Genomic DNA, 11,455 nt, shown 5'->3' with positions numbered 1-11,455 from the left:
TTTTTTTTTTTTTTTTTTTTTTTTTTTTTTTTTTTTTTTTTTTTTGTAAGTAAACTCTATACCCAGTGTGGGGACCAAACTCTCGACCTTGAGATCAAGAGTCGCATGCTCTACTGACTGAGCCAGCTAGACGTGCCGGGGTAGTTCTATTTTTATTCTTTTGAGGAACCTCCATACTATTTTCTACAGTGGCTGCACCAGTTTGCATCCCCACCAACAGTGCATGAGGGTTCCTTTTTCTCCACATCTTCGCTAACACTTGTTATTTCTTGTGGTTTTGATTTTAGCCATTCTGACAGGTGTGAGGTAATATTGTGGTTTTGATTTGCATTTGCCTGATGGTGAGTAGTGTTGAGCATCTTTTCATGTGTCTTTTGGCCATATGTATGTCTTCTTTGGAGAAATGTCTGTTCACGTGTTCTGCCCATTTTTTAATTGTATTATTTGTTTTTCTTGGTGTTGAGTTGCATAAGTTTTTTTTAATATATTTTGGATACTAACCCTGTATCAGATATGTTACTTCTCCCATTCAGTAGGTTGTCTTTTATTTTTGTTGCTTGTTTAGTTTTTTTTTAGTTTTCGTTTGTTTTTAGCTTTCAGGGAATTTTTGTTTTTTGTTCAGTTTTTTGGTTTTTGGTTTGTTTTGTTTGTTTGTTTGTTTGTTTGTTTTGCTGTGCAGAAGCTTTTTATTTTCATGTAATCCCAACAGTTTATTTTTGCTTTTGTTTCCCTTGCCTCAGCAGAAATATCTAGAAAGATGTTGCTACAGCCAATGTCAGAGATATTATTGCCTGTGCTCTCTTCTAGGATTTTTATGGTTTCAGGTCTCACATTTAGGTCCTTAATCCATTTTGAGTTTGTTTTTGTGTGTTGTTTAAGAAAATGGTCCAGTTTCATTCTTTTGCATGTTGCTGTCCAGTTTTCCCAACACCATTTGTTGAAGACACTTTTTCCCATTGCATATCCTTGCCTTTTTTGTCTTAGATGGATTAACCATATAATTGTGAGTTTATTTCTGGGTTTTCTAACTCTGTTCTATTGATCTCTGTTTTTGTGCCAGTACCATACTGTTTTGATTACTACAGTTTTGTAGTATAACTTGATGTCTGGAATTGTGCTGCCTCTACTTTGGTTTTTCTTTTTCAAGATGGCTTTGGCTATATGGGGTCTTTTGTGGTTACATACACATTTTAGGATTGTCTTGTCTAGCTCTGTGAAAAATGCTGGTGGTATATGATAGGGATTGCATTAAATGTGTAGATTGCTTTGAGTAGTATAGATATTTTAACAATATGTGTTCTTCTAATACATGAGCATGGGATGTCCTTCCATTTCATTGTGTTGTCTTCAGTTTCTTTCATCAATGTTTTATAGTCTTCTTTTTAAAAAAAATTTTTTTTAATGTTTTTATTTATTTTTGAGATAGAGAGAGACAGAGCATGAACAGGGGAAGGGCAGAGAGAGAGGGAGACACAGAATCCGAAGCAGGCTCCAGGTTCTGAGCTGTCAGCACAGAGCCTGACGCAGGGCTCAAACTCACGGACTGTGAGATCATGACCTGAGCTGAAGTTGGACGCTTAACTGACTGAGCCACCCAGGTGCCCCAATGTTTTATAGTTTTCAGCATACTGGTCTTTTACCTCCTTGGTTAGGTTTATTCCCAGGTATTTTATTATTTTTGGTGCAATTGTAAATGGAATTGTTTCCTTAATTTCTCTTTCTGCTGCTTCATTATTAGTGTCTAAGAAATGCAACAGATTTCTGTACATTGACTTTGTATCCTGTGACTTTACTGAACTCATTTATCAGTTCTAGCAGTTTTTTGGTGGAGTCTTTTGGGTTTTCTATGTATAGTATCATGTCATCTGCAAACAGTGAAAGCTTTACTTCTTCCTTACCAATTTGGATGCCTTTTATTTCTTTTTCCTGGATGATTGCTGTGGCTAGGACTTCCAGTACTATAGAATGAACATCCCTGTCTTCTTCCTTTTTTCCCCCAAGATTTATTTATTTATTTGTTTGTTTGGGGGGGGGGGCACAAGTGAGCACGGAGCAGAGAGAGAGAGAGGGAGAGAGAGAGAGAGAGAAGCAGGGTTCACCTGAAGCGGGGCTTGTGCTCACCCAAACTGGGGCTCAAGTTCACCCGAATCGGGACTCAAGCTTACCTGATGGGGGGCTCATGCTCACCCGAAGTGGCACTCAAATTCGCAAATCCTGAGATCATGACCTGAGCCCAAGTCAGATGTTTAACTGACTGAGCCATCTAGGTGCCCCATCCTTGTCTTATTCCTGACCTTAAGGGAGAAGCTCTCAGTTTTTTCCCATTGAGTATGATGTTAGCTGTGGGCTTTTCATATGATTATATGGCCTTTATTATGTTGAGGTATGTTCTCTCTAAAACTACTTTGTGGAGGGAGCGGGGGTTATCATGAATGGATGTTGCACTTTGTCCACTGCTTTTTCTGCATCTACTGAAATGATTACATGGTTTTTATCCTTTCTCTTATTGCTGTGATGTATCACATTGATTGATTTGCAAATATTGAACCACTCTTGCATCCCAGGAATAAATCCTACTTGATTATGGTGAATAATTTTTTTAATATATTATTGGATTCGGTTTGCTAATATTTTGTTACAGATTTTTGCATCTATGTTCATCAGAGATATTGGCTTGTAGTTCTCCTTTTTTGTGGTGTCTTGCTCTGGTTTTGGTGTTGGGTAATGCTGGCCTTATAGAATGAATTTGGAAGTTTTTCTTCCTCTTCTATTTTCTGAAATAGTTCAAGAAAAACAGATATTAACTCTTCTTTAAATGTGTGGTAGAATTCACCTGCAAAGACTTCTAGTCCTGGACTTTTGTTTGTTGGGAGTTTTTTGATTATTGATTTGATTTTAATTGCTGGAAATTGGTCTGTTCAAACTTTATTTTTCTTTCGGATTCAGTTTTGGGAGGTTATATGTTTCTAGGAATTTATCCATTTCTTGTAGGTTGTCCAATTTGTTGGCATACAATTTTTAATTATATTCTTTTATAATCATTTGTATTTCTGTGGTATTGGTTGATATTTTTCCTTTTTTGTTTCTGATTTTGCTCCTTTGAGTGCTCTCTCTCTCTCTCTCTCTCTATTTATTTTTTATTTTTTGATGAACCCAGCTAGAGGTTTATCAATTTTGTCGATCTTTTCAAAAAATCAGCTCCTAGTTTCATTGATATGTTCTGTTGGGTTTTTTTTTTTTTTTTTTTTTTTAGTTTCTATATCATTTATTTCTGCTCTAATCTTTATTACTTCCTTCCTTCTGCTGGTTTGAGGTTTTGTTTCATCTTCTTTGTGTAGCTCTTTTAGGTATATTGTTAAGTTGTTTATCTGGGAATTTTCTTGCTTCTTGAGGTAGACTTGTATTACTATAAACTTCCCTCTTAAAACCACTTTTGTTGTATCCCAAAGATTTTGGACCATTGCAGTTTTGTTTTCATTTTTCTCCATGTAATTTTTATTCCTTGGTTGACCTGTTCATTGTTTATTAGCATGTTATTTATCCTCCATGTATTTGTGCTCTTTCCAGTTTTTTTCTTATGGTTCATTTCTAGTTTCATAGTGTTGTGGTCAGAAAAGATGCATGGTTTAAGTTCAGTCTTTTTGTATTTGTTGAGATTTGTTTTGTGGGTTGATATGTAATCTGTTCTGGAGAATTTCCATGTGCACTTGAAAAGGATGTGTATTCTGCTGTTTTAGGATGGAATTTTCTGAATATATCTGTTAAATCCATCTAGTCTAGTGTGTCATTCAAAGCCAGTGTTTCCTTGTTGCTTTTCTATTTGGATCATCTGTCCATTGATGTAAGTGGGGTGTTAAAGTCCCCTTATTATTATATTACTACTGATTATTTCCTTTATGTTTGTTATTGACTGTTTTATGTATTTGGGTATTTCATGTTGGGTGCATAAATATTTACAATTGTTATATCTTCTTGTTGGATTGTCCCCTTTATTATTATGTCATGTCCTTCTTTGTCTCTTGTTACAGTCTTTGGACATCTGTGTGGTTCAGTCAGTTAAGCATCCAACTTTTGATTTTGGCTCAGGTTATGATCTCACGGTTTTTGAGTTCAAGCCACGGTTTGGGCTCCACACTGACAACGCAGAGCATGCTTGGGATTCTCTCTCTCCCCTCTCTCTCTGCCCCTCCCCACTCTCTCTCTTTCAAACTAAATAAATAAACTTAAAAAAATTCTTTATGAAGTCTACAGTAAGTAGATGTAAGTATTGCTACCTCAGCTTTCTTTTGACATCCATATGCATGATAAATATTTCTCCATCCCTTCACTTTTCAGTATGCATGTGTCTTTAGGTCTAAAATGAGCCTCTTTTAAAAATTTTTAAAGTAAGCTCTACATCCAATGTGGGGCTTGAACTCATGACCCCAAAATCAAGAGTCATGTGCTCTACTGACAGAGCCAGCCAGGCACCCCTGAAATGAATCTCTTGTAGCCAGTATATATATATGGGTCTTGTTTTTTAATCTATTCCATCACTCTGTGTCTTTTGATCAGAGCATTTAGTTCATGCTAATTATTAATAGGTTTGTATTTATTACCATTTTGTTACTTGTTTTGGGGTTGTTTTTGTAGCTCTTCTCTGATCCTTTCCTCTGTTGTTCTTTTCTCTCACAGTTTGCTGGCTTTCTTTAGTGATATATTTGCATTTCTTTTTCTTTAATTTTTGCATATCTATTATTGATTTTTGATTTGTGGTTACCATTATGTTATATATAATACCTACATATAGCATTCTGTATAATAAGTTGATGGTCACTTCAGTTTGAAACCATTCTTTACTCTTCTCCCCACATTTTAGGTATATGGTACCATACTTTACATCCTTTTATTTTTTTTATTCCTTGACTGATTTTTACATATATACTTATTTGTATTGCTTTTGTGCTTCCTACTTTTCTTACTGTTACTTACAGTCTTTTCACTTAAATAGAGTCCCCTTTAACATTTCTTGTAGGACTGGTTCAGTGGTCATGAACTGTTTTAGCTTTTTTTATCGGAGAAACTCTTTATCTCTCCTATTCTAAATGGTAGCCTTGCTGGATAGAATATTCTTGGCTGCAGATTTTTTTCCTTTTAGCCCTTTGAATATATCATGCCGCTCCCTTCTGGCCTGCAAAGTTTCTGCAGAAAAATCTGATAGCCTTATGGGATTTCCTTGTATGTAACTGTCTTCTTTTCTTCTGCTGCTTTTATTTTTTCTTAATGTTTATTTGTTTATGAGAGAGAGAGGAGAGAGAGAGAGCATGTAAGCAGGGGAGGGGCAGAGAGAGAGGGAAACAGAGAATCCCAAGCAGGCTCCACACTGTCAGCGCAAAGTCCATTGCAGGGTTCAAACACATGAACCATGAGATCATGACCCGAGCTGAAATCAACAGTCAGACATTCAACCAACTGAGCCACCTAGGCACCTCTTTCTTGCTGCTTTTAAAATTCTCTCTTTACCACTACTTTTTGCCATATTTATTACTATGTTTCTTGATGTGGACCTCCTTGGGTTGATTTCACTGAGGGATCTCTGTGCCTCTTGGATCTGAATATCTGTTTTCTTGCCTAGATTAAGGAGGTTTTCAGCTATTATTTCTTTGAATAAGTTTTCTGTCCCCTCTTCTCTCTGTTCTTTTGGGATCCCCATAATGTGAATATTATTACCCTTGATGGAGCCACTGAGCTCCCTACATCTGTTTGCATTTTGCATATATTTTTCTCACCTGTATAGTTTTCCATTTCAAATAGTCTATTTTATCAATGCTTTCCTTTGTGGTTTGTATCTCTTATCTTCGTCAAATTGAATAAACAGAGCCATTTTTAAACAGTCAAATTTATAACTTTTACTGGGGCTTAGTAATGAAAGATTTGGATATTTGAGTTAAGTTTTGGATATTAAGGCATCTTTGGTTTAGTTTAAGGCATCTTTGTTGATATTCCTTTGCCAAAGTAGTCTATGCTTTTAGATGACTCATTGGTTCAAGTTATTATATAAGGATTTTTAAAAAGTCATCTTACTATTTTTACTTTTTGAGTGATGGCCTCTATTCTATTAATGCACAGTTATGCAAGTATGGAATAAACCTGGGGTTTATCCCTGATGTGCTTTTTGTTTTTAACATATGGTGACTTTTATTTTATTTATTATTTTTTTTAAGTAAACTCTATGTCCAACGTGGGGGCTCAAACTTATGACCCCAAGATCAAGAGTTGCATGCTCTACTGACTGAGCCCTATCCCTGATGTGCTTTTATCATTACAAAGAGCTCCCCTTTTTATCCAACACTCTCCTCATATATATTCTTCCTCTCCAATTCTGTCAGTGAATTTATTAACTTAAGACATTGTCCACATGTTACTGGATCCATTAACACTGTTTAAAAAGTCACTGCGGGGTCTAAAACTAAATGAATTCTGGTTTCAGGCAGGCACTATATTGGGGTGACCAACATTTAGAAATGTAATAAATTCCAGCCAGATACTACCAGAAACATTTTTCTAGATATGTCTCCTGAGGCAAGGCAAACAAAAGCCAAAATAAACTATTGGGACTACACCAGAATAAAAAAGAACCCATCAACACAGCAAAGGAATCCATCAACAAAATGAAAAGGTAAATACTGATTGGGAAAAGGTATTTGCAAATGATATATTTGATGAGGACTTTATATGCAAAATATATAAAGAACTTACACAATTCAACACACACAAAAAACAAATAATGCAATGAAAACATAGGCAAAAGACATGAACCGACATTTCTCTGAAGAAGACATACAATTAGCCAACAGACCCATGAAAATATGCTCAACATCACTCATAATCAAGGGAATACAAATCAAAATCACATTGAGATATCATCTCACATCTGGCAGAATGACTAGAACCAAAACTGTAAGAAATAATAAGTGTTGGTCAGGGTGTGGAGAAAAAAGGACCCTTGTGCACTGTTGGCAGGAAAATAAATTGGTGAGAGCACTGTGGAAACAGTATGGCAGGTCCAGGTTATCAAAAAATTAAACACAGAAATACCATATGATCCAGTGATTCCACTATGAGTGTTTACCCAAAGAGAACTTAAACACTTAAATGGGTGATGGGTATTAAGGAGGACACTTGTTATGATGAGCACTGGGTGTTATATATATAAGTGATAAATCACTAAATTGTACTCCTGAAACCAATATTACACTATATGTTAACTAACTAGAATGTAAATAAAAGTTTGAAAAATAAATAATAAGAAATAAAACTAAAACACCAATTTGAAAAGGTATATGCACTCCTATGTTTATTGCAGCATTATTTACAATAATCAAGATATGGAAGCAACCTAAGTGTCCATCTGTAGGTAAACAAGTAAAGAAGATGTAGTATATACATACATATTTTGGAATATTACCATAAAAAAAGAATGAGATCTTGCCATTTGTGACAATAGGGATGACCTAGAGGGCATTATGCTAAGTGAAATGAGTCAGACAGAGAAAGAATACCATATGATTTCACTTACATGCAGAATATAGCAACAAAAGATCAAATACAAAAAGCAGAAATAGACCCATAAATACAAGGAGATGGGCAAAAAGGAATGAAGGGGAATAGGAGGTACAGGTTTTCAGTTACAGAATAAATAAGTCACAGCGATGAAAGATACAGCACAGGGAATGTAATTAATGGTATTGTAATAGCATTGTATGGTGACAGATGGTAGCTACACTTGTGCTGAGCATTGAATAACACGTTGAGCTGTCAAATTACTATGTTGTACACCTAAAACTAGTGTAACATTGTGTGTCAACTATACCTCAATAAAAAAAATAAAATAATTCATCCTATTGAATTTAATTTTGGGCAAATAAAAAAGAAATGGAAAAAAAAACAAAAAAAAGCAGATTGACTGCAGTGCTTAGAAAACTGATTAAGATGTTATAAAGGCTTAACTTCATTCCAAAAATTTTTTTTGATGATAGCTCATAAATACTGGTATAATCCTGCTACCTGTTTTTTCTTTTCTTTTCTTTTCTTTTCTTTTCTTTTCTTTTCTTTTCTTTTCTTTTTTTTCCTTTCTTTCTTTTTTAAGTAATCGCTATATCCAGTGTGGGGCTTGAACTCATGACCCCAAGATCAAGAGTTGCATGCTCTACCAACTAAGCCAGGCAGGCACCCCATTGCTGGTATAATGCTGATTAAAATCTTTATATTCGGACAACCACTGAAGTCATAATAATGGGGTCACAATATCCTCCACATTAAAATGGAGGTGGGATCATTGAGAGCAATGAGAGTAATACATTTTTCTATCCAAAAGGATTGCAAAATAACTAGTTTTTTCCTTTCCTTTTTCTATTCGGGATGAAGGATCTTGAAACAGCCTATCGTATTACAGATATCCATGAAGCTTTGGCATTGTCTGAGGTGGGAAATGACAGGAAGATGTTCTTGTTTGGAACACAAGTGACTGAAAATGGCTCAGAAATACCCTCCGTCATGCAAGATGCCAAAGACTTGATTGCACACCTGGCTGCAGATATGCAGTGACCGAGCCTGGGTCCACTGTGCAGCTCTCAATCTAAATGTCACCAAGGAGTGTTAAGTGACAGGTTTGAAGCCACAGGTTTCCACTGTCGAGTAAAAAATAAGCCACTTTCTATTTTCTCAGTGTGTGACATATATACAAAGATAATGTTAATTGATTAAGAGTGTCTCTGTGTTTAGATTTTGAACTTTAAAAATATTGGTAAAATAATATATTTGGGGGATTTGGATTTTTCCTCAACAAAATTAAAGTGAACATTAGTGAGCATTCAAACCATTTGTGGTTTTTCAATGACATGAGATTTATATGAAAATATTTTAATAAACTTCCTCTTTTCAAGGAAAAATCTAGGTGTCTTTTTTTAAGTAGATTAATTTAACACTGTAAGGAAAGAAATGTCAGGATAGGGCAGTAAGAAAAGTAAGCACTATCAAATTACATGGAAATATAAATTAACAACATTCAGAAAGATTTAGGAAATGCTTCTCTTTTAGAAGCCTGATATACTAGATGATGAACACTGTGAAGATTTTATTTCTATTTTATTATTTTTTAAGTTTATTTATTCATTTTGAGAGAGAGAATCCCAAGCAGGTTCTGCATGCTGTCAGTGCAGAACCTGACATCGGACTCCATCTCACAAACTGTGAGATCATGACCTGAGCTGAAACCAAGAGTTGGACACCCAGGTGCCCCAGAATTTGATTTTTAAATACTTGACGTTTTGCTTTTATATATAGGTAAGCTTTCTTCACCAGAAATATTTTGCAATAACTCTGTTTACCTACAAACATGATAAAAACCCAACTTTTGACTATAGTGTCTTGTCTTGATTTAACAAACAAAAAGATTTCAGTTTCCAGTCAGCATGTAAGAAGCTCAGAAGCCACCATTCCATTCTAACAATGAGTGAAAAGCTAAACACACTGACAAATCAAAAACTCTTCTAGGATCCATTAGAGAAATGAGGATACAGGGCAAATTGCTGCCCTTGAGATTGGAGAAACTGGTATGAAAATACAGAGAATAATAATTTATTGGAGCAGAGACTCATGAGTGGAAACTACCTGTGAGAACCAGTGCCAGGGTAGGAAAACCAGAACTATAACTGACAAATTGCTGGAGGCTCAGATGGACTGAGAGTTAAAAATTCAGGGTATCCAGTCATAGTGGGGTCCCTACAATTTTGTGACATTTATCTCCAGGAGCCTGATGAGATTCCCACAGCAAATATCAGAGAAAAATCTCCCAGTGCTTCCAGCGGAGGGAAAAAGGAACCACTTTAAAATGTACCAAAACACTCTATTTTTATGAATAAGGCCTGCCCTCAAGGGAAACTAGTTAACCAGACCCTAACCTCTGGAGTATTATCAAACCCTAACCTCAGGAAGAGAAATACTCAACTCCAGCCCATTCTAGCCATCTTGTCCCACATAAACAAAGAAAAAAACAAAGACACACGTGAAATTCACAGTCCAGAGGTACAGGCTCACTAAAAGACTGAGACCAATCATAGGACTATAGAACACTTCTCCTCCCCCCGCCCCCAACTCACCACCACATCATTAAAGGTCTGTTTATAGCAGTTTCTTTTACTTAATTCATTATGCCTGCATATCAAGGAAAAATTACAAGACATACTATAAGGCAAAAAATATAGAAGAGACATCAACCATATTCAGCATCAGAACCACACTCAGATATGGCAGAGATGTTGAGATTATCAGAACAGGAATTTAAAACAATTATGATTAATGTGATTAATGTGCTAAGAGTACTAATAGCATACAAAATCAGATTGGCTACATAAGCAGAGATGAAAATTTTAAGAACCAACGAGAAATCCTAGAGATTAAAACAAAAACAACTACTGTAACTGAAATGAAGAATGTCTTTGAAGAGCTTATAAGTAGACTAGACACAGCTGAGCAAAGAATCTCTTGAATTTGAGGATATTTCAGTAGAAACCTCCAAAAATGAAAAGAAAAAAAAAAGACAAAGAAAAAAAAACAGAATATCCAGGTACTGTAGGAAAACTATAGAAGATGTAAAATGCATGTAATGGGAGTACCAGAAGGAGAAAAAAAAAAAGGAGAAACATTTGAAACAATAATGACCGTGAGGATTTCCTGAATTAATGTTAGACAACAAACCACAGATCCCAGAAGCTCAAAGAACATAAATGCAAAAACACACACACACACAAAAAAACAGCAAGAAAACAAAACCTACAAATAGGCATATCATTTTTAAACTGCAGAGAATTAAAGATTAGAAAAAAATTCTGAAAAAAGCCAGAGGGGTAAAAAAACCACCTTACCTATAGCTGAACAAAGATAAAAATTACATCCAACTTCTCCTCAGAAATCATGCAAGTAAGAAGAGAGTGAAGTGACTATTTAAAGTGTTGAGAGGAAAAACACACCAACCTAGAATTCTGTACTCTGTGAAATTATCCTTCTAAAGTAAAGGAGAAAGACTTTCTCAGATGAATAAAAATCAAGGGAATTTGTTGCCAGTAGACCTGCCTTGCAAGAAATGTTAAAATAAATTCTTTAGGGACGCCTGGGTGGCTCAGTAAGTTGAGTGTCCAACTCTTGATTTCAGCTGAGGTCATGATCTCATGGTCAACTCTCTACAAAGATATCACAAGTAATATGTATGCACTTAACAACAGTGTATCAAAATCCATGAGGCAAAAACTTACAGAATTTCGGGGGCGCCTGGGTGGCACAGTCGGTTGAGCGTCCGACTTCAGCCAGGTCACAATCTCGCGGTCCGTGAGTTTGAGCCCCGCGTCGGGCTCTGGGCTGATGGCTTGGAGCCTGGAGCCTGTTTCCGATTCTGTGTCTCCCTCTCTCTCTGCCCCTC

At 35.8% G+C, this 11,455-nt stretch overlaps 1 protein-coding gene across 1 annotated transcript in view; it reads left to right on the top strand.

Moving 5' to 3' along the window:
• ARL9 (ARF like GTPase 9) overlaps positions 1-8,930 on the top strand; it is a 19,020-nt gene extending 10,090 nt beyond the window's left edge. The window contains exon 4 of the mRNA XM_040482855.1: positions 8,407-8,930. Within this exon, the coding sequence (XP_040338789.1) occupies positions 8,407-8,586 (180 nt within the window). The 3' untranslated portion in view covers positions 8,587-8,930. The remainder of the gene's footprint in view (positions 1-8,406) is intronic.
• The last annotated feature ends 2,525 nt before the right edge of the window (positions 8,931-11,455 follow it).

The sequence above is a fragment of the Herpailurus yagouaroundi genome, unplaced genomic scaffold, assembly GCF_014898765.1.
Source record: "Herpailurus yagouaroundi ecotype Mexico unplaced genomic scaffold, PumYag 28, whole genome shotgun sequence".
NCBI classification, from domain to species: Eukaryota; Metazoa; Chordata; class Mammalia; order Carnivora; family Felidae; genus Herpailurus; species Herpailurus yagouaroundi.
Note: the sequence above shows the minus strand (reverse complement) of the source record. Positions and strands in the feature narration are given on the sequence as shown.